The sequence below is a fragment of the Schistosoma haematobium genome, chromosome 4, assembly GCF_000699445.3.
Source record: "Schistosoma haematobium chromosome 4, whole genome shotgun sequence".
Taxonomy (NCBI): Eukaryota; Metazoa; Platyhelminthes; class Trematoda; order Strigeidida; family Schistosomatidae; genus Schistosoma; species Schistosoma haematobium.
Window position 1 is genome coordinate 44656376 of NC_067199.1, and position 24888 is coordinate 44681263.

Here is a 24888-nt window from a genome sequence, read left to right on the forward strand (position 1 = left end):
GGTCGAGTGAAAGCAGGTTTAACTGAACGCATTGCGTTTGTAAGCCTGTTCGTGTAGGAGGTTAGATCCATGTTCATCGAAGAGCACGAAGGATCCACGAATTCTCCTGGAAGTCGAAGTGTCGTTCCATAAACGAGTTGAGCCGTAGTGTATCCAATGTCAGCTTTCACTGTATTGCGGATACCTAGTAAGACGAGTGGAAGAGCGTCGGTCCATTGTGAAACGTTTGCAGCTGATAGCGAAGCTTTCAGTTGTCGGTGAAAACGTTCTACCAACCCGTTTGCTTGTGGATGGTAGGCGGTCGTTCGGAAGCCAGTGATTTCTAAAAGTGTGGTCAGACGACGGAAAAGATCAGATTCAAACTGACGTCGGCGGTCTGTAGTGATGGTTGAAGGGCAACCGAAGTTTGCTACCCATCGTTCGACGAAGGTGCGGGCCACTGTTTCAGCAGTGATGTCCTTGATAGGTACTGCTTCTGGCCATCGAGTGAAACGGTCAACGCAGGTTAAGAGATAAGAGTATCCATTTGAATCTGATAAAGATCCTACGAAATCCAGATGAACATGGTCGAAACGAGCATCGGGAGTTTTAAACGAGCCTAAGGGGGATTTATTGTGTCTGATAACCTTAGATTTTTGGCAGCTTACACAGGAGCGTGCCCACTCCCTCTCGTCTTTATTCATTCCAGGCCAGCAAAACCTTTCTGCTATAAGCTTGATGGTTGCACGAACACCTGGATGAGAAAGTTTGTGCAATGTATTGAAGACACTGCGTCGATAATTTTTCGGCACGATTGGGCGATTCCTACCTGTAGATGTGTCACAAAGTAAGGTTTCCTTACCTGTTCCCATCTGTTTGATGCGTAGTTTAAGTGTTGTGGACGATAACTCGTGCTGAAGATCAGTGTCTTCTTTTTGAAGCTCGGCGAGTTTAAGAAGGTCAATTCCTTGGAAACTGTTCAAGGAAGTTATGCGAGATAAGGCGTCTGCAACTACATTGTTTGCTCCAGAAATATGTCGAATATCTGAAGTAAACTGCGAAATGTAGTCCAGTTGTCGAGACTCACGGGGAGAGTACTTGTCACAAGGAGAGCTTAACGAGAAAGTGAGCGGTTTATGGTCCGTGAAAAGAGTGAATTCACGACCTTCGATGTAGTGTTGGAAATGCCGTACAGCACAATACATAGCTAGGAGTTCCCTACCGAATGTGCTGTACCTCGATTCGGTGTCTAGCAACCTTCTAGAGAAAAATGCCAAGGGTTGCCAGGAGTTGTTAACCCATTGTTGTAAGACTCCTCCGATTGCTGAGTCGGATGCCTCTACTGCGATGCTAATGGGTGCTCGGGTGTCCTGATGTGCCAGCATTGTTGCTTTAGCAATCAGTTCCTTAACTGTGGAGAATGCTTTTCGTGCGTTGTCGTCCAAATTAATGGATTTCGCATTTCCACGAAGTTGGTCGGTCAGAGGTTTCATAAGTAATGCGCATTTGGGTATGAAACGTCTATATAAACTTACCAGGCCGTTGAACGTGCGTAATTGCTTGATGGTGGTCGGTTCTGGGTAATCCAGAATGGCCGCCACTTTGGTTCTAAGGGGTCGGATACCTTGAGCATCGATAGTGTGTTCCAGAAAGTATAATGAGTCAGTTCCAAATTGGCATTTCTGAACGTTTACTGTAATGCCATGTTTTTGTAATCGTTCGAAAACAAGGTCCAGATGCTTGAGATGTGTTTCTCTGTCCGGACTTGCGATTAGACAGTCGTCAACATACGCGTGTACGAAGTTGAGACCTCGAAAAACGTCGTCTATGAATCTTTGGAATGTTTGAGCAGCGTTCCTTAGACCGAAAGGCATTCGCAAAAATTCATAGAGTCCGAAGGGAGTTATGATAGCTGTTTTCGGTATGTCGTCAGTAGCCATAGAGATTTGGTTATACGCTTTAACCAAGTCGATTTTCGAAAAGACAGTTGTACCATTCAAGGTAGCTGTCAAATCGTGAATATGAGGCAACGGGTAACGATCGGGAATGGTTTTCGCGTTCAATCGCCGATAGTCGCCAGTTGGACGCCAATCGTTGCTGTCCTTTTTAGGGACCATGTGCAACGGAGATGCATATGGGCTACTTGACGGTCATATGATTCCTAAGTCTATCGTATGGTCGAACTCGTTTTTCGCCAACCTCAGCTTTTCAGGAGCTAGTCGTCGTGCTTTAGAAAATACAGGTGGTCCTGTAGTCGTGATGTGATGTGTAACGTTGCTGGTTACACACGGTAGTTTCGGTTGAGTTTGTTGTATCCCAGGGTACTTATCGAGTAGTGGTTGATAGAGTGGGTCTATCATATGCTTAACTGTGACTGGGGACACTCTGCAACCAGTAAAAGAGGTTATGCAAACGGACAAATTAGTGTTTCCGTCTACTAGCCTCCGTTTGCGAGTGTCGATGATCAGATTGTGGTGTTGTAGAAGGTCCATACCAATGATTGGCATAGAAACATCTGCAATAACGAAAATCCAGTGGATGGGTTTGCGTAAACCCACCTTAAGGTAAACGTACCTTTTGCCATACGTAGCGATCGGTTTTCCGTTTGCCGCCTCTAAGTTTAGAGCCGATTCGTGAAGTCGGTCGTTAGGATTCGCTGGGAGAACGCTAACTTCTGCGCCAGTATCGACGAGGTAGCGAACTCTCGTTGTCACATCTGTGACGTATAACAGACGGCTATGTTCGCCGGCTACGGTTGCCGTTAACGCGTGTCGGCTTGGAAGTTTCCCGAGTGGTTTTTTGAATCAGTCGGTTTCGTGTTGGGAAAATTGCAGGGTTTTCTGCAATTTCTGGAAAACTTTCCATACTGGTTATGATACCAGCACCAGTCGGGGTTATCTGTCTCTCGTGGTCTAGAGACAGATCGCTTACGAGAAATGCTTCTACGTGGCGTGCGCGATCTCTTACGGTCGGTACGAAGACTAAGATAACGCGTGAGTGTGTGACATAAGTCGGTTATATCATTCTGAGTCGTTTGAGGTTTTTCTTTGACTGAAAATACCTCGGTAGTAGGTTTCGTAATTTCTAGAATACGGTCGGAAGATGCAGCTAGCTCGTCTAAGGCGTTGTTCTGGAATGAGACCAGAACTGCTTGCACCTGTTGGGGAAGTTTTGACAAGAAGAGTTGTTTGAATAGACCTTCGTCGAAAATTCTTGGGCCTATAACCTCTCTCATTTTTTGCAACATGTCTGTCGCAGAACCGTGTTGCAGGTCGATGTTATTGAAGAGTTGATCTAACCTTTGTCGATCGGTTAGGTCTCCTCGTTTGAGAATCGAGCGTTTTAAGATTTCGTAAGGTTCGGAAACATCACTAGTAAACATACTAGGTGTTACGTACCTGTTGAATTCGCGCGGTAGTGCCTTGACTACTGCGAGGAATTGTGCACGTGTGTCGATCACGCCGTGCTCGGAGAAGTCGGCTTCTGCGTAGCAAGACCAGGCTTCGATGTTGTCGGGCCAGAAAGGCATCAGTTGAAACGAAGGTGGGGACAAGGTCTTAAGAATGAGTACTTTAGGTGTCTGTTCAGTCATGATGAAATATGAAGTACAATAATGAACGAGGGGAAAATATATATATATATATATCCAAGAAAAAATACGAAAAAAATCACAATATTTAAAAAAAAATAAAAAATAAGGCAATGATATATAAAAATCCCAAAAAGGAACAGACTCACAGTTGCAATTAGGTGTACCAGATCACGACGGTCTCACCAATGATAATGTCACAGGTATTCAGTGTTTGACAACGCTTCTACCAGTAACACCTTCTAATATATTTCGTTCCCACCAAGAGAAATCAAAAGACAGAGTCGAGGAGATCGGAAGAGTATATTTGGCGATGACCAATATATCGGAATTCTCTGATCTAATCTGGCTAGCGATTGCGGTTGATGTTGAGCACGGCGTCACCACACGTGATCTGGTGCGGATGCCTGACCGAGCGCCTTCAGCTAGATGAGTCCACTAAAACATATGGTCAGCATCCAATGTCGAAAACTTAGTGCTATTTATTTTGGGGATTTATTTACCGCTACACTACATGAAGAATATATTGATACCTAAAGACGAATGAAAGCACTATTCAAACTATTTGCATTTCTGAACAAAAGTCGGTACTATTCCCTCCAGAAGTCCGAGGTTTCTGGAGTATAAAGAATTTATTCACATTCAATCACAAAACTTCATGTTGTTTCGCAGCGTCATGGCTAAAAGCATTATTAGGATTTTTATGGGCAAAACAGGAGTGCTCAGCCATCTTAAAAGTTTACAAAAGGATTTGTATAAGCTGCATACCTTGTTTACAATCATTTATACCAGCAATCAGACAGTCACGAAGTTGAACGTGTAGCCGTTTACTGAAACCACATATAGAATCTTGTGTCTGAAGCTGCAGTGTAAAATTTCTGATAGTATTGTAAAACTATGGTCTACTATGATATTAGTTCTGTTCTAATAATAGACCTAATCCTAAAGTTGTAGATTTGTCATTATATAACTGCCTAATCTATAAGATCTTACGTGGAAGTCACATCATCGTCTACACCAACTCACTGTATCGTGTGGTTATGTTCCAATGCCACTACAGTCTGATTCGAAGAAGGAATGTATTTGTTGAACTGTACATTTTCACGCGTTTCTAATTATGATAGGTGGAAACGATGTACTAGTAATCTCTTTAGTTTAGGTTCATTGTAATATCCTAGGTTTTCATTAATGAATGATTAAGAAATAGTTTTCATAGAACATTTGTCACACTGATTTGAATAAGGAGGTTCTCTAAGTTCGATTAGCGGAAATAATTGTAGAAAAATACTCTAAAGGTATGTGAAATCTGTAGTTTATGAAAAATAAATATTTAATAGAAAGACAGAAAAGAAACAAAAGGATAAAGTGGAAAACAGCACGTTACAACAAAAAATTTCCGCAATCCACATTCTTCCATTACTGGCTCACTCAGAATTTACACTCTCTATCACTAGTGAAATTGAAAACGCAATTTAAAAAGCTAAGAGTTTTGTGGTGCTAATGATTGGATAATAAGGATGTAAACAAGTCTACCTGGTGTGACGTCGGGTGAGAGAATAATTCGTTCACTGACAAATCGCCGACCATACTTGAATCTATAAATTAATTATGGCTTTGCAAAAATGCGTAATTTACCTTCCTTCTCAACAACACTTAATTCGTCCAGGCCTGTCCAAAATAATACATTTCGTTTTTGAGAAATCCTGCTCATAAGACCCACCTATCCGAGCTCTTAAGGAAACGTATCATTTCTTGAATCAAATTCACCAAACACACTTCAAAGAACAATCAGACTTTTGATTCACATGCTTCTTGAGTCTAATGTGAACTCGCATATCTCTTAAAAATAATCGGAAATATCCAGTTTTCCGCAACCACATTGAGATATTTGAACACTTCTAAGGATAAGAACTACATCTTCACCTTCCTGATAAACAACCATAACAACAAATCTAACCGTGAGATACCGAGTTACGTAATAGTCCTCGGTTTTGAAAAAGCCTTTGACACAGTACTTCATATATTTCTCATGAAGACTCATTTCTATTCTGGCTCCGAAACGGCTAAGAAAACAATGTGTCTTGTGTCAGGATAAGTACAGTGCATGCGAGTTGACAGGTTTCAACGTTAGTAGTTTCACGAGAGACAATCTCAGTTTCGACCTGCTCAGCTTCACTGATCTATGCAGACAACGCAGAGGTCTGAAAGTCCAAATAATCCAAAACGTTTGATGCAAGCTCGTAACAAATATGCTGGATATATGCCAGACATCCAACAATACATCGAGATTCGCTCACCATCAAGTATTTGCACGAACAACTGTCATAGTCGCTTACAGGAAATTACTCTGAAAGGGTTTTAAAAGCTAAATTATCGTTGTTTGACATAGAATTGGAGTCACGGACATTGGACAATGAATTCGTTTGAATGCACCAACTCATTATACAATTTAAGAAATACAAACTACACGGAGAGTGACGACAAAAACGTCAACCTGAAACTGCGAATTCTCACGTACATATTACACATGGTCGAGTATTTTTTATGTCGCTATTTACCAGCTGTGAACAAAATTTTCGCCATCAAACGTTGATTTTCGTATTGTGCTTGTCACATAACCTTTATTCCAAATGATTAGTAAACTAACGTAGTTGTTGTTCACCGATCAGGTGAATGTTAAGTAAACTTAATGTGAATATTTGTATCAATATAAACTCAAACAAGTGAGATTCACTATTAGTCAAATATGAGATAGGACACATCCAAATTTTTTAAGGCAATAATGAGCTCTAAAAACCTTTAGCATTTGATACATAATCCCAAAGTTTGTTGATGAACATGGATGTATAGTAATTGTTTGCTAAATGCGGGTTGAAGCAATTTTGTATTAATCTATTTTCGAACATTATATAATTTGTTCTTATACAACCAAAAACAGTTCTAACAATTATATATATCATTTTTTGACGAACTGACATATTAATAGGCGAGACTGTAATTTATGGACGACACGATGCACATAACCAAGTATATGTAGGAATCTGTACGCTGTCCAATCATCCGTATATATTGTAGTACCTGGGTGCAGACAGTGTTACTGGTGCTTTTATTATACAGTTCGCAATAATTGTCATAGTTTGCCTTAGCCAGGAATTACATATAGGGTTTTCATCACGAACTGACATCAGCTATAATGTCAAAACTCTATTTAGCCAAATGGATGAAAGGCTTTCGCGCCAAAATCCGAGATCTGGTATCTTATTCCTGATTGGGTCGTCCACAAATTATAGTCTCGCAGTTTTATTTGTTATAGCCACTCAGTCATCACGTTTTGAATAAAATCACTCATGAACCGATCGTACGTTAGCATTAAGTGAGAAGTTGGCGCTGTGACCTTGAAATCTCTCAAACTCTCTAATTGACTCGTCCATACACTATAGTCTCGCCGAAAGCGAGGCATGTTTGTTTCGAGAATGGTAACTGAACAATGTTGTTACTGAATACGAATTTGTGGTGTGTCTGTTATAGAGATTGCGAATGAATTTCTGTAAACAAAATCTGCAATCACTGACCAAATTTATAAACAAATATATAATACATATCGATGAATAATATCTACCAATGATATCATTATTGTATGTAAACTATGAATTGTTACTAGTATTATTCACGTTGTGATTAGATTTTTCTCAAATTTCGTAGTGCTACTTGAAGTTTTTAATCAGGTTATTCGGTGCTTGCTATCCATCTGCAAATACTAAACGACTGGTTAGAATTGTAGGGGGATTGAAGAATTGAAGGCACTGCTTACGACAAGTAAGACATTTATAGCTACATTTTGTTGGCTGCTTTTCCATCTACGTGTTGAATTTGGTACTCATTGCAAAGTCAACTGTTTGTTTCATGATTGATTTGTTGTTTTTTTAGAATTGCAACGATTAAGCTGGTAATCTATTCATACGTTTTCTGATATACAACTTATGACTCCTATCAAATAAATGAAAAGCCTACACAAATTTATGGATATGGAAATTATGTGAACAAACAACTTACAAGTTGACGATAACTGTGTTTAGTGTTGACTACTGCCACGTTTATTCATCTGATGAGTTGTTTACATATGAATATAACAACTGTACTATCTTAAAGTTTCTTCGTAAAGCGTACTACAAGCAAAGAACTCCTAGCGTCTCAGATCCTGTGGGGGCTTGGTGAAAGTTCGTATTCCTTTGCACCATGAATCTTGCTAGTATTCATCAGAATATACTATTGTGGTGACCTACTTTTATGAAGAGAACGCAACTGGTATAATGGAAACAATTATTATTATAACCAACTGTACCAGTGATTGTTTTACTGTACCTATTTGTTTAAGTGTAGCAAAAACCACTCTCTTCTGTTGTTTGTGACCTTGCACGAACTCTCGTCTTGCTTGTAGATTTCGACACTATCTCGGTATTATTTCGATACTGCGAGATTGCCAACAAATATATCTTAACTACAACCTTCAGCTGCCTTCTGATATTTGGCCCACGGATAGGTCTAACCCGTAACCGACACATAGTTTTCCTGTAGTGTTGATCATAGTCAACCGCGACTCGACGCCTACCACACTATCATAGTGAAGAAACGGAACGTTTTAGCGAAAATTCTAAGCTCATGCAGTAATATAATTTTTCATAACGAAACGAGTGCTTAAGAAGCAAACACTTAGTTTTTTCTAATTTTTACAAACAGTTACCCGCTAAGATTATCCTTATACGTCCCCATTAGACTACAAAGAAGACGAAAATAAATACTGGGCAAACGTTTATTGATAAATCACTATTACTGTTAAACGAAGAGTAACATGTGATCCAGAAAAATAAGCTAAAAACTGGACACTAACTCGTAAGCTATTCCTTGTGAGTTAATATATAGCTAGAGAGCTGACCATCATACTGTTACATAAGTAATAAATGTAATCTGACTTCAAACAAATAATTTACACTAATTAATATATTCCTGCACCAATCCACACCTATAAGTATAACTGAAGATTTGACATATCACAATACTTTAGAAACTTATGAAAGTTCCATGACCACAGATGCCTTAGAAATATTACTGGCATCTGCTGGGATTACCGGGTAAGTAATAGTGAGGTTAGACACAGGGTATTAGGGAATGATGACGGTAAATCAGTTGATTAGGTTGTGAATCTTCATCGACTGAGATGGTTGAGCCACGTGTTACGTATGCCTGAACACCGATTACCACGACGTGCAATGCAAACTGGTATTGAAGATGGTTGGAAGAAAGTTAGGGGCGGCCAAACCAAAACTTGGCATCAGCTCTTGAAGTCACTAACTTCCAGTCTGAGCCATGTTGGGAGATGCAGACTACTTGGTTGGGGTCTGCGTGACTATCGTAACCAATGGTTGGAGACTCCTGGTGACATGGCCCAGAATCGATTATAATGGTGTCGGTGTATACACAATCGCTTCATATCTTTCTTTCTACGAACTAATTCTTTCTTCCTGTACTATATCCTTATATGCAATCTTTCTTTCATATATTACCACCACTGAATTACCTACTTTTATGAACCCGGTGTTCATTTTGTTGTGTTAATGAGGTATGGCAACCTGGACCGATGCATATATGTGCCTGGTCCTACGTTGTAGCTGACTGACTGACCAAACCAACCAGCTCAGAGAACAAAACTTCATCTAAATAACATATTATTTCATATATGTACCATTATTTTTAACAAGATTATGACATAGATGTTTGATTAACAGTAAATCGTACTTTATTGTATTCACATTAAATGGATACAGTCGTAACCAGCATCTTGAGTTGTTGACTAATAAGATTAAAAAACATTTCCCGCTTCACATCATGATTAATACTGCTAAGTGGTTTGAGTAATTTGAATGGACAATCCATCCTATTGTTGGACCAACTAGTGTACACGATCCACTCATTTATCAAACCTAATTTAAAGCATTTACATATATTAATCAATTATAATTCTCTGTAGTTACGGTGAAATCTGCTATCTTTTAATATTCTTCTAGATCCATAAGATATAAGGTACAAGGTGGAATTAATTATATTTTACGTCAATTCGTGTGCTGTCCATTTTAAATCCGTCCCTACTAGTGTACCAATCCACTCATTTATAACTAGGATGCCCATTAAACAAAGAGTGCCTACCAGTATGTTTTATTAGAAGAGAAGAATATAAGTTCACCCTATTAGGAACTATTCGATGTCGGATACATTTTGGATTATTTATCTAATGCCCTTGGACAACTGTTGGATGTAGATCCATAAATTAGCTGATTTTTTTGTAATACCAAGGTACACCATGTGCATAGGATCTAAAGGAAAAGTTATAATCACATTAATAGGAAGCGTTTCCATAATAGAATGTCCTTGATGGTGAATAGATTGGGTCTGACGACGGAAGGTGTCGTCTGTTCTTAAAGTATATACCCCATTTGTAAAGGTCGTCTTCCCCTCCAGCCGTCTCCCAAGTACAGTACACCTATCGAATTTTATTCCACCTCCTGTTATAAGTGGTTCTATGACAACCAAGGGAACGTGACAAGTTCACAGTAACCCTGCGTCTACGAACATTCTCACTAACTCCAATGAAACTCATATTATTGGTCTAACAAGGTAGTCAGTTATAATGAACATGAAAATCTGAGAGCACGTCACTCACCTGCATCACGTAAGTTGTTTGTGATGGCTCCCAAGCATGTCGGAACCCTTTAGCTAAACAAAAAACGAAGTCACTGTATTTGTGTCTAAACCGAATGCCTGGTTCCGCACTTTGTAACTTTCTTTTAAGACAATAGTTTTGTTTTTTTAATAAGCGGTGCCTTAATTTGTCTAAGTTTATGAAAACTTAAGTTGTGGATGCGGTTTATTCAAACACTGTACGTAACGTCTGATTGTCGACAAATTTCCCCCAAATACACAACGTAAGGGGGAAAAAGCGACATTTCCCCTAAATAACCGACGTAAAGGCGAAAAAGCGACATTTATGTACGCTGTCGTCCGCTTTATTTGCCCTTTATTCGCCTTTATTTCCCCTTTAATGGTTGCTTGGGGTCCCGCAAAAACATCCTACTCGAAAAAATTATGAAGTGGAAACTTGAATGATAAAGAAATAGACAAAAAAACTAGTTTCCAATTTGAAAATACTTTAATCTTCTCCTATATAATATTAGTATTCCAAATAACTTCCCTATTGTGAATTGTTAATCAGTGTTTCATCTTCTCCATTTAGGAAAACTTCACTTAAAGATTATCTATTCCCCTGTTTGTTTGGGATTTACATCTTTCTAATTGAAAAAAAAACATGGATATATCATAACCTTATTCCATCAAACTATTTGCATTCTACCTTTGTAAGCTGATCACTTTATCAACTATTAATGTGTACCTCTTGGATGAGTTTAAACGTTACTCGATTTTCAAGCGAGATAGTAAAATCTATACAATGTCTGCAAAGTTATAACTCAATAAAACAATTGGAAAGGTCTGAAAAGTTTGGATGATAATACCATCAGGATCTTCCTGATGATTTACGTTTTTTCTCTTTTAACTGATATTCCACTGTTTAAAAAGAGTCAGTTCAAATTAACTAAATAGAGGTCTTTGATTTTTTCACCTTAAACAACAAACATGGCTGGGATATGTGTTACGTATGCCCAACCACCGATTGCACCGACGTGCGATGTCTTATGGTGTAGGAGTAGATTGGAAGAAAGCTAGTGGCGGCCAGACCAAAACATGGCACAAATCCATGAAGTCACTGGCAAGTGAACTGAGCCATGTTGGTAGGTGTAGACTACCTGGTTGGGATCCGCGAGATGATAGCAACCGATGGTTAGAGACATTGCATGATGTGGCTCAAAATCGTTTACAATGACGCAAGTGCATCCAATTTTTGTGTTCTCCCAAATTCTAATCTTCTGAATTCTCCGTATCCCTTTTCTCTTTTCAAACTTATTTCATTGGATTATACTCCTTGAATAATATCTTCACAGCCTAATCTTTCCGATTAATGTTTATACTTTTACTACCTCTACCACTATGGGATTTGAATCGACAATCGTATTTGTGTGCTAATGTGGTATGACAACTCGAACTGATGTACGTACGTACGAAGTTCTACGTTGTTACTGACTGACTGAAACAACAAACATATGGTCAGTAGTTTAAATATTAGTTTACGCCATTTTCTATGGAGATCAACAAGTAAATCTGTTGTGAGAATAACCAACAGACTCAATGCCCCCATCTATTCAATATTTTACTCACTTAATTTCACCACTCACTCAGGTTTAGATGTAGAACGGCAAAAATCCACATCGTCCAGAGATGTTACAACATTAGTGGTGGCAAGACACTAGGCGTATAAATTATAGCTTGAAAGGTAAAAATAAAATCAGTAGGTAGATTTATGAAGTGATATTGAAATCTAAAATCAGTAGTCAAACAAGGAAAGAGTACATATTTACTACTGGGATTAATCTTGATCTATGTCACTCAAACTTTGAAAGCAATAAATCTGTACCTTTCAGTTCTTAAGTTCAACAGTCAACGATTCAGTGGGCAGATTTGGGTTTGGACATATTTATCCATATTTAAACCTGCTTTAATACTATTATTATATAACTTCATAAAATGAATTGGGTTTGCTGTTTACTTTTTTTTGCACTGTCATATATATTGTTAGCACTTTGCATCGTAACATATTCTTATCTTTGCCTACTTGAAAAATCGGTAGCCAGATTAAAACGGATAATTGAGTAAAATGAAATACAACACATCACCAAACTAAATCACTTTAACACACACCTAGTTTAAGACTCACACAACAGTTACAACCTATTGTTAGAAATACCAGATTACATAGTTCAGAATTTAAAAGAAGAAGAAGATAGAGAATTAATCCAACTGCGCCACTGTGATTTATTTTGCATTAAATCTCATTTCCTTATATCGTCGCCTTACGATCTCATTTACTTTTTTACACTATATTTCTCTATACTTAAATTTATATCACTGCTGATACTATCATTTCTTTTCACTTGCTAATTTTCTCTCCGACACAAACACATTATGACAATGTAAGTTGTAACAGTTAGGAACGATTAATATTGATGCCAGAACCCAAGTTAGTGAAAACAAATTGCACTCAATTTCAGTATCTTTATAAACCATGAAATTCTTTACGTTTAGTAAATAACAGAACAAGTATATTACTCTTGAACTAATATATATATATATATGCTTTCGAGATATACACCAAGATAATATTTGTCCGCTTGGGAAAAATCAACCTTCTGTACAATCAGCGGTCACATTACTGGTACTTGAAATAATTATATCATCTAATAATTCTTCAATATTCTCTTTACAATTAGGACAATAATTTAGGAGAGGTAACTCTTGTATAGATAAAAAGTACTCTTCACCAAGATCTGTCTTCCATTTCATTGTAATTGATGAAAGAATATTTTTCCATAGATCAATCGGATATTCTTCAGACTCCTTGAATAGAAATTAAATTAGACATTGTGAAACATTGAGAATTTATACAATATGGAAGATAACAATGTTACAATACATTATTGATGACAAGCCACAAATTTATAGTTTGAAAACATTTAACTAACCGAGTTTTACTGGCAATATAATTTGTCCAATAAATGTATAGACTGACGTTATGTAAATTCACTCGGTAATGTTTGGTTGAATCCTCCCATTGATGTTGAGGGCTGCAAATGATCAGTCTCTTATTGGCATATGTGCATACTACGCGTATCGCCTTAAGTCACAAGCATTATAAGTGAAGATGGATGGTGGCTAGCAGTGGAATCCAGGATGCGCGTTTCGTCTTATTTGGGACTCACCAGCTGGATGTGCCTACATTACAGAGTTGAAGTTCACTGGGATGCAGGTATATCCGGCTGACGAGTCGAAAATAGGATGAAATGTGCGTCTTATATTCCACTGCTAGCCACCATCCGTCTTTGCTTATGACGTTATGTAAGCTTTGCCTAAGAAACAAAGGCACAATAATATTCTTTTTCCTCTGAAAATACTTCCCATAACTGGTAATATCTTCGTTTCAACCTCCCTTCCAATAATCAAAACACCTTAGAAAGCCTATAACAATCAGAATCACAGGCTTTATCGTCGTCTCATACTTTGCTACAACTATATAAACAAACGATTCTCGCAAATCAAATTCGTCAGCAGATATTCAGGCAGTAAATCAGCGATTGAAAAACCCAAAAGGTTAAAGATATTTGATATTCTCAATAACACAAGAGGTTGTCTGTCGTCTTCGCTTTTAATCGTCATTGCAGTCCACATGGTCTTCATTTGAAAAGAACTTTAATGTATTTTTTTCTAAGAACAGTCCTCAACATTTTAAAAACCTCCCAGGTTTTTAAGCTTTACAAAAAACATAAGTAGCTTAGTTACCATATTCATCGGACAAATAGTAGAACAACAGATATGGTTTACTGAAGCTACTAACTGATTCAGTGCATGACTAGAGAACTGTAGCAAATATGTAGTTATGAAGATGCATAAAATAATTCGATGCCTATTTTTTGTCTAGATCAGAAGAATCATCTTCATACATAGAAAGTGGTAAAATTTTCAGAAACAAAAAAATCATTAAACCTATGAGTCCAGTTTCTTTTGACAAGAAAGTGGACATTGATTATGTATTAATGGAACATTTGAAAACTACATCTTAAATTTCGGATTTTTAGTATCAACGTAAAAAGATTTGAGGTATTTAACTTTTTATCCCCTAAGGAACAGTTGCGTGTTTTCGAATCAACAATAGACTATTTGTGGAAGTTCAAGTGGGAGCAGTACACTAATCGACGAAATTCTCAAACCCTAAGAAACTGAAACAGTTGAAATATGCGTTGTGAACATCATTCCAATCTTTCACGAGGAAATACAAAAAGACGAAATTTGATCTGTAATAAAATCAAAACTAACAAAGCTTCAGGAAGCTTAAGCATACGGAGTGCTGATTTAGTGGTTAAGACCTTAGAATTACAGACACAACCCCACATTCGAACTCCGCTTATCCACTTCGGTTTTGGCGACTTTGTGGTACTATTAGCCCTCACACCTAGAGTACGATTCATACCTCAGTACATGTTGAATGCGTCAATCTATTATATATGTTTAGGTATATACAGAGTACATAGGTTAACAGTTGATAACAATCGGTCTTCCGTAAGTCAAGGGCATGGGTATCTCCAAAAGGAATATGACGAGATAGCAAAACTGAGTGTTAAAGACGCTAAAAAATGCAGTACATAACCAATCCTAGTGTTACATATATATGCAAATACAATAAGTTTTCGTGTTAAATTAAAATTTATAAATACGATATAAGATCCAGTGAAGCTAACTACTACACTACTAAATGTTGTTGTGGAACAGTGAATTAGTTATCAAGAGGTTCAAGTTTAAGGCGTGATCTCGCTGAATTGAACCTCATTCACACACTTGGGTTTGGCCAACTGCGTAGTATCACTAACCTGAATATAATGGATGTGGTTCAAAACCAAGTAAACGAGTCTATACTTAGTTGATGAACTAATTGTTACAAATACTGCTCTGCGGATTAAATTTTCCGTCTGTTAACGGTTACTTGAAAGTCGGACGACCAAAATGATGGGTCACCGCTTTACAAATCTGTGATACTGTTTACAAGATTCTGAATTAGATATATTATTACTTGGGCGTTGCAGAAAAACATGCCAAATTAATTGTACAAGCTTACTGTGCATCCATAGCAACTTCTTCAACTAATCTTATGGATTTGCGCTGTGGTTATACGTACAAAACGCCAAAAAAAACAGGACGTAACAGAAGTGTCATGTGGACTGAAATTTTGGTATTTTAAATAAATTCTCTTGATCAACTCCCTACCCAACTGAAGATAACTTAATATTGTGCTGTATCAACAAGCAAGCAGAGTAAGAGATGTCAATAAACTTACTTTCTCAAGATATTTGACGGTATTCCACAGTGTTTTGGAAACACACTTTGATTCTGTCAATTCCATTAGGTCAAAATTTACAAGATAATCATACGATCTATAAGCCCATTCAAGTGAACGATTCTGATCCTTTGAATGGGGACTTGTGTGATTATTATGATACTCACAGACGATGAAGATAATGAAGGTTGAAAGGGAAAGCCCACGAAAGGAAGCATCGTTTATAAAATTACCGACACCAAGTCTCGACATGAGACTATCAACAAACATAGAAAATAACAGTTTACATTCACTTGTCCACAATAATATATATGTTTCGCGACTAAGAATTTTTAAAATTGCAACAGCTACATCCAGTAATCCTTCATTATTAAACACATCAAACATGGGAGATTGGTTTAGTATCTGATCATTTACTTTGTTCAGTAGTTTGAAAAGGCAAATCCAAAATGTACTATATACTTCTAGACAGTTGTATTTGTAAGACAATTCTTCGATAAGGTGAATAAAATGAAATGAGAAGGTGGAAAAAATCCTTGGATTATCTGTGGTCAAAAGTGAACCAAAGAGTTTAAAAATCAGTTTTTCAATTACTGACTGTTTTGAGCTCCAGTAGAGAAGACAAACTTCTTCAAAAAAGTTAAACGCGGCATCTATACTAGAAGTCATGGGATCGGAAAAAGAATTGCTACAACAAGATACTAAGTAGTCCGCGACATCAGTTACATCCGACAATGAAACTATTGAAGATGGTGAACAATGGACTAGAATTCTTGACAAGACCCACAACCTTGCATGGTACTTGTCTACTTTATTTCCTTTAACAGAATTTGAGTTTTTCATAACGACAGACAGAATTTTCTTTAATAAGTCATTTCCAGATTCCATATGGAGCGAAGCATTTGTATACAGACAAACTGGGTTTATAATACGAAGTAGACTATCAACTTCATCGTTTTCCAAACACGTATGCAAAGAAATAGACCATTCATCTATGACAAATTTCCACATCTCATTACACAGTTCCTTATTGGATTTTAAACAAAAGCTGATTATCGAGGCACATAGCTCAGGGAAGTTACGTAAAGACTTCAAATATGAAACCCAATCACTGTTGGTTGATGGTGAGCTCACAATACGAGTGAAAACCAAAAAGAGCAACTTAGCTTGTAGTTCTGAGGGAAATGAATCAAAAGTAGTCACGCTAAATTGAAATGTATCCGGTATTTGCAAAGTATCAAATTCTATATTAAACTTCTTAATCAATTCTGCAATTAGGAACAAAACTTCAGTACCAAAAGCTGACAGCTGAAAACATTCATTGAAAGGCTTTTGGCTAGCATCAAGCTTGTCATCTACAAGAAGATGAAGAAAAATAAATGCACATATGATAACGGTATTTTTGAAAACATGAACATTTGTTTCCCTAGAGAGACCTTGAAGAAGTGTTAAGACCCTTGGAGACTTGATCCAAGATACAGAACTAATGTCTGTGAGAGAACGAAGACTTTTTAAACAATTAGCCAAGGCTTCAGTGAGTGTAATATCAACATTTTTGTTGGATACATTGAGAGCATACAATACGATCTGATGGGGGCCAAAATCCTCATTTCCGAAAATAAAACCATAACGAAAAGAAAGAGATACGGCAGCTTTCAGAATGATATGCAATTCAGTAGTGTAATCACAATCAATGTCCCATCGAGAAGCGTGTTTCGATATAAGATGCCATTCACTGATCGGCAATGTAGACCAAAACTCAGTGTGAAATTCATGCTGACATACTACTGACAAGCACAGCCTATTTATTAGGGTGTCATCAAGCTTTCCTGGGAATTTTGCATCGAAAATAGTAGCGATATTATAACCCGTAGTTTTCATAAATCCGCGTATTCCAAGGTTGACATCCCCGACATCCAATATTTTGTTACGAGTGTAGTGACTCACATTTGTCACGAGAACACGAATGGTTTAATATAAGCAATTATTATTATAACCAAGTGTACCAGTGTTTGTTTTAATGTGCTTTTGTTCGACTGTGCTAATGACAGCTATATTGTGCTTCCATTCTTATGTTTACACTTTGGTTGTGACTTCGCGCGAATTCGGTTACGTTCTGTAACCAAGCTTGTATCCTGGCACGATCTCGGTATTCTTTCGATACCACGATATCGCCAGAAAATATATCTCGACTTGGTCCATTAACTGCCTTCTGATATTTGGCTTCTCGGGGATTTTATGGATTTATTTGGTTACGTTCAACCTTCGCCTTCTGATTTACTTGGCACGTGTTTCTTGGTAGCGGTGTTCATAGTTAATCTCAACTCGACGCCACGCTACACGAGCTTGTATCAATCAATTGATTTCTCTGCTCATGCTTCTTGTTTTTCAGTATGGTTCTATGTATTTGGTAATGTCCAATGCGTCTTAGACTAACCACTTGATCACACTAAATCTAGTCAGTTATGTAGCTATTTGTGGATTCGTATGTGATGTGGTGTTTCAGTTTCAGTTTGTAAAGGACAGGAGGCTTGATGGCTTGTGTTAGTCCTGGCAATGGTTGTCTCTCAGTTGATCTAACTTTCTTTTGGAAGAGCCGATGGATGGAGCCTTAACCTCGTGCTGAGGTAATGAATTCCACTCGTTGATGATTCGATGGGAAACTCGATAGTTATTTGTTCTGGGCTTTGAACTTCTTTGGGGTGTCTTCGTTAATTCTTTGTTTTGTAAGACAAGAAATATGAGGGCATATCAGGTGCGAATTTGGCACTAAGCAATTCGAAAACTGTAATCAAGTCGCCTCTAGTTCTGTTATATGACAACGGGAAAAGGTTCAGTTTGGCCAGTCGAGCTTCATACAGAAGCTTCGCTATTTCAGGAATAAGCTTAGTTGCCGTTCTCTGAACCTTTTCCAGAAGCTCATTGTCTTTTTTAAAGCCGGGGCTAGCCGCTTGTATGCAGTACTCAAGTTTAGGACGTACGTACACTGTATATAAAAGTGAGAGCGTACCTTCTATTCTCCTGCAGATTAGTGAGGACAATACCAAGTGTCGCAGTCTCTCCTCGTAAGATTAATTTTTTAGACCTAACATCCACTTAGTCACCCATTTCTAAACTTGGTGTAAGTGCTATTAGTCGAATGAGTCAGAATGTTCATGAAATGACATTGTGAGGAGTTACATTTTAACCGATTGTCTACACTCTACTCACCTATTGTTGTACGGTCTTTTCGAAGCTCCAGTAAAACCATTTTGGTTTTTATAGCCCTCTGGATCTTTATGTTGTCTATATAGATCAGTGCAGCCCATCAGACTGGACCAGAGACCGTTTCTTGTGAAACTCCTGACTTTTAGACCTTTCAACTAGTGTGCGTTCTCTTTACCTTGGTACGAGGTATCCTGTTTTCTAGGCAGTTTTGGAGCCAGAATATAGGTGGGTCAGTGAAACCCGTCTTTGTAACCTTCGCCTTGGGATTTATATGCGGTACTATGTGAAAGGCCTTTGCAAAATCGAGGAATATTATGTGGAGCAGTATCTTATGGTCACTCCAGATCGTCCGGCTGTCATATACTATAGGAAGATAAGGCACACACGAACTCCCTTATATAAACCCATGTTGTGCTTCTTATGGGATCTGATTTTTACCTATGTATTCCTGAATTTGTTCGCTGATCAGTCCTTCCATTGTATTTGATGTTATTGGGAGTAACGCTAATGGTCTGCAACAGCCTTTGTGTTTTCTGTCTTAGCCTTTGAAGAGTGGTGTGAGAAGTCTGTTTCCATTCTGTTTGAAGTTTGTGAGACTCTAGAGTTCTTAACTAGGTCGGGAAGCAGTGTATTGATGACTTCCGCTCACATTTTCAGGATTAAAGATCACTTGTTGTCGTATCCAGGTGAGCTTCCTAGACACAGGAATTTTATTTTTCTCAGTACTAACCTAAAAGTTAGCCTGACACTCCGTAGACTGTAAGCTGACACGAGTTAAGAGGAGTTTTGCGTTCGTTGTTTCCTGATTTTGTGTGGTTCGTGAAGTTGGCATCAATTATTTCTCTCATCTCTAAGTCCATAAAGTCTCAATTTCACCGTTTAGGAGCACAAACCTTTAAGTTCGCAAGTTTCCTTTTACTCATGATACTGTGGAGATATTTATGGATAGCTTGGCTGATTTTGATTAAAGACTTATCTTTTGTCACCCAATTTTTTTCTGTATGTTGCCGGACCATTGACAGCAAGGTCGTGTTTGACTAAGCTCAACGTCGCGGCGTGGCTCAGTGTGTGACTGTTAACCTTCGGACTGTCTGCTTGCAAGGATTGCTGGGATCCCTGTAGATAAATATTTGATCCCATCTTGTTGGGAATATTTGTATTGATTCTCAGGTATCAAACTCTTTAGTATTAACTGTCTCTTTCATTGTTTAGCGCGCTACTTTGCGTCAGAGATACTTCTAACTGTATAGCACAGGCTGTACCGTTTGAGATATTTTCTATTTTCGATGTAATTTGTTCTGTTTTCTAAATTAGAACCGTCTATATTGAGCATATAGTTTGTGTTTTGATATAATATAATACGAGTATGTCGAAAATGCATTGTGAGCTATACAGAGGAACGTGATCTGGTCTAATCGAATAAATTTCGGATTCGTCAGTCCGTTGTTCGGTCGCTACAATATGCTCGTGCTTTTACGTCGTGTGGTTGGGGTCCAATGTCACTAGTGATTAAAGGAAACAAGCGTAAATAGGGTATGAATAGATAAAACTTTGTAAGTGTAAGTGATTCGAAAATAAGGTGAAAGTATAAGATTATGTGTAGTTTATAAATATAGTGCTGAAAACAGTATTCTGATGCACAAACAGCTGTCACTCTTTTTTGCCGAGCTACTGCAGCTCATTTATTATTTCTAGAGATTTTACAAGGTCATGGGCAGGCTTCGTTTTTAGCTAATTGCCTCGTTTTGCTTGTAACAAGATTACTCTTTAGAAAGTGAAACTAATCCAGCGATATAAACACGACTCATAGAGGTAGTCTGCATAATAATTTAGCATCAGTACCCTTTGCTCGTTACATTCTACTAGACCATAAAGAACCGTAATTAAAAAGAATGTTCTGCCCTACAGATATTGGTGGATTTAAGTTATCTTTCCACCACCATGTTTTGAATTGGCATTTCGTAAAATTTGTCCGGCAAAACTAAATACCGAACTTTACCTTAAAATTATTTTTATTATTGTTTCTAGTAATTTGAGAATAAAATTTTGGAACCTAAAGTGGCAATAGGTTCTCTTGCTATTTGTGTCGTAAGTCAATAGCGTATCGAGTGACCGTGATTCAAAATTTAAACGTAGCAGTAAGGGTTGAGGAAAAAAACTATGATTGGCACTGAAAACGTTTTACACCAATGTAATAAGCGACTTGTAAGAATGGGGTTAACTTAATTCTTTAAAAACGTAAGAAACCTACTTTAAAATGAAAATTCTGAAAACAGTTGTTGAACCGACAATAATTACATATTAATATTTCGAATTTTGCGTGACTAATAAGAGTTCTACACAATGAAACACCAAACGATGTAACCAAATAAAATAGCTGGGTTGATAACCACGCGACCATGGAAAATGGATTACCCTGAAACACTGAGAATTTGTCGAACGCTGTGTGGTAATCTTTGAAACCACATTTGCTTTAGGAGGGCTTCGTCTAGCTTGTATGGACCGGCGAGTTGTTTCATGTGGCGGAGAAGTTGCGAGGGTCTTTTATCACCCAAGTCACAAGATGTTAACAACTGTTGTAGCCTTTTCTCATCTGAGACCGTGGTGCGTTGAATAACCGCTGCTTTTATCTTATCATATGGTTCAGATTCTGGCACGTGATCGATTAAATCACCAACTTCAGCGGCAATCTCGATAGGAAGTGCACCGACTACGTATGCATACTTTGATGCCTGGGATCTTATGCCTCTAGCCATGAATAAAGCTTCAATTTGAGCAAACCAGACTCTGGGATTATTAGCTCCATAAGTTGGGAGTCTGAATTCTGAGATAGAATTAACTGAACTAAAATTATTTTCGGAAGAGTTCGACAATGAGACAGAAGTTGTTACTGGAGGCGAATCCATATCAATGAGTTTAGTGGGAGAGGACATTACGAGAAAAAAAATAAACCAGTAAATTGTATGAAATGAAAAACAAAATAACCGTTAGGATAAACACGAGGCTCACCAAATAATTGTGGTGGACCAGACAAATATGAACGCAAAAAGTATAAACAAAGTTACTAAAGATAAATAGTAATATTAATATATACAGTTTATTGTTACAAATACAATAAAAATTAGGGACGTTACTTAAATTGCCCAAACGTTGCGTGTTCTGATTAGGTCCAGTAATGTAAATCCACAATTATAAATGCTTGATGACTCTGAGCAGGTTGGCGAACTCTCTAGCGATATAGTCCAACGTAGGATGTGATATATCCCGATTACAGTCTATAAATGTAGATAGTATTTGATTTAGACTTCCGTTAACTCAATCACAAATGGAAATAGAACGAGGAATGCGAGAGTAGTAATGTATTTGTTAGTCGGCAAGCATATATCACGCTATGTAGTAGCTCAACGGAAAGTGTCTTCAAGGTCATTTACTCAAACAACAGGTACAATCATTTAATGATAAATGTACATGCAGTGAGAAATTGACAAAATAAATACAAATAATATTAAAAACTATTTACAAAATAAGCTTGTTAGAGTTATCTCCACATAGCTCCCCCCAGAGTGTCCGGAGGTAACACTGGTTATAATAACAACAAAAATATGAGAATATGATATATATGTAAATAAAAAAAATAATATTTACAGTTATAACCAACAAAGATGTGGAGATGCGTATGATATATATATTTGTGAGATATACCGTGTGTTATCGAGTGAAAAAAATAACAGTGATGTCACAGAATAACAAACACAAAAAAAATGAATATACTGTCATTTAATGTCTTATTTAGCTAACAATGATAATGTGTAAAACTGTTAATGACCCACACACACACAAACAAAATTGAACTGTTTATTTTTGTGTATAATGAATAACTAATTAAATAGAGTTTACCCGCTTATTATTTTAACAAAATTTTTTTGAAAAAAAAAGTGACAAAACGAATAATTGTGGGAAAATGTGATTAATCATATACACTGTTAAAAAAATTTTTTTAGATGGGATTGATAGTGTAGGTCCTCGATAATTGTTTGCTTTGATTGTTTAAGTTTTTTTATATGGCAAAATGTAAGTAACGCTTTGGTTTTTTTATAAGTCTCCCAGAACGTGTTAAACAAGAGGGTGTAGTGCTAAGTTTTTCCTCTTCCTCTTGTTTCTTAGCAATAGATGGGAGTGATTGTTTGTTCGCAGTATTGTCTTCTGTGTCATGAGGGACTTCGTAGAAAGCTGGTTTTATTCGGTCTATAGAAATTGTCTCATGGTTCCCATTTTTGTTGATAATGAAATATTTGTCAGTGCGTTTTATTACTTTATAGGGGCCTTCATATGGTGGTGTCAGTGGCTTTTTCACCGCGTCTACTCGGACAAAAACAAATTTGCACGTTTCTAAATGTTTATCGAGATGGACTCGGTTGTCGTTTTCTCGAGGTGGTATTGCTCTGATGCTCTGCATCATTTGTAGTAATCTGCTTACAAAACGAGAATGGTCTCCTGGTGTTGTGGTTTCATTCTTGACCAGTTGTCCTGGTAACGTTAATGTCGTGCCATAGACTAGTTCAGCGGCCGTGCACCCGATGTCTTCCTTTACAGACGAGCGAATCCCAAGGAGAACGAGCGGTAAAGCATCGCTCCATTTTGAAGGGTCCGGTTGTGCCATCAGAGAGCTTTTTAGTTGGCGATGGAATCTTTCAACCATGCCATTAGCTGCCGGATGATAAGCTGTCGTTTTAACATGATTTACTCCAAGAAGTTTAGTGAACTCGTTAAATAGAACGGATTGGAATTGGGGACCGCGATCTGTTGTGATTGTTGATGGTACGCCAAAGTTGGATATCCAGCGGTCGAGGAAAACTGAAGCCACTGTCTCTGCCGATGTGTCTTTAATGGGGCATGCTATGGCCCATCTTGTGAACCTATCTATTGCGGCGAGGATATGTGTGAAAGAGTTTGATGGTGGCAGAGGCCCAACTAAATCTAAATGCACGTGCTGGAAGCGTTTGTCAGGGATAGGGAACTTCCCAATTGGACTGTAGGTGTGTTTTTGCGTCTTACTGCGTTGGCACTGGAGACAGTTACGTGTCCAACGTTTAACATCCGAGTTGATTTTAGGCCACACAAAACGTTCGGCAATGAGCTTTGTTGTTGTTCTGATGCCTGGATGTGAAAGACCATGCAAATGCTGGAATATTTTTCGTCGGCAAGCATGTGGGACAAACGGACGATTGTTGCCTGTTGAAGTGTCGCACATGATGAATTCGTCTGAAAGGGGAATAGGTACAGGTTTGAGGTCTAAGCTAGACTTTTCTTTGCAGACTTTTAATTCTGCATCGTCTGCTTGTAATTTAGCCAAGGTTTCAAGGCTGATGTCATGATTGAGTACCATCGTATTGATATCCCTCCTAGATAGTGCGTCTGCAACAATGTTCGAGTGACCTTTGATAAACCTGATGTCTGTGGTAACTTGTGAGATATAATCAAGTTGTCTTGCTTCTCGTGGGGAGTGTTTGTCATACGATGTGCTAAAAGAATGGCAAAGGGGTTTATGATCTGTCATAATGATAAAATCACGACCCTGTAGCAAAAAGTTGAAATGTTTTACTGCTAAATACATAGCTAAGAGTTCGCGTCCAAAAGTACTATAACGTTCTTGTGCTGGCGATAATCTCTTGGAGAAAAAGGCAATGGGGGTAATTGTGTTGTTTACCCGCCGTTGTAATACTGCCCCTACGGCTTTTTGTGAAGCATCCGTGCATAGGATCAACAGTGTTGTGGGGTCAGTATTTAGGTGTTGGAGCATGGTAGCATTAGCAATCATGGATTTAGCTTTTTCAAATGCTACTTTGGCATCGGAAGGTAACTTGAGTATTTGGTTCTTTTCTTTCTTGGTACCTGGTTTATCGTTTTTCAGTAAATCTGTCAATGGCTGTAGTACATCGGCACAATTTGGTAGAAATCGTCGGTAAAAATTACATGTTCCAAGAAAACGCCGTAGTGATTTTACTGAGGTTGGTTCTGGATAGCTGGAGATGGCTTTGACTTTCTCTTCAAGCGGTTTAATTCCTTG

General features: G+C 37.9%; 1 protein-coding gene across 1 annotated transcript; it reads right to left on the reverse strand.

Moving 5' to 3' along the window:
• Positions 1-12834: 12834 nt before the first annotated feature.
• Positions 12835-17501, reverse strand: MS3_00010995 (uncharacterized protein). The gene is made up of 2 exons (XM_012937248.3): positions 15615-17501; positions 12835-13126 (listed from the first exon to the last, which is right to left on the reverse strand). The coding sequence occupies exons 1-2, from the start codon at positions 17493-17495 to the stop codon at positions 12911-12913; spliced, it is 2097 nt and encodes a 698-aa protein (XP_012792702.1). The 5' UTR covers positions 17496-17501; the 3' UTR covers positions 12835-12910.
• Positions 17502-24888: the final 7387 nt, after the last annotated feature.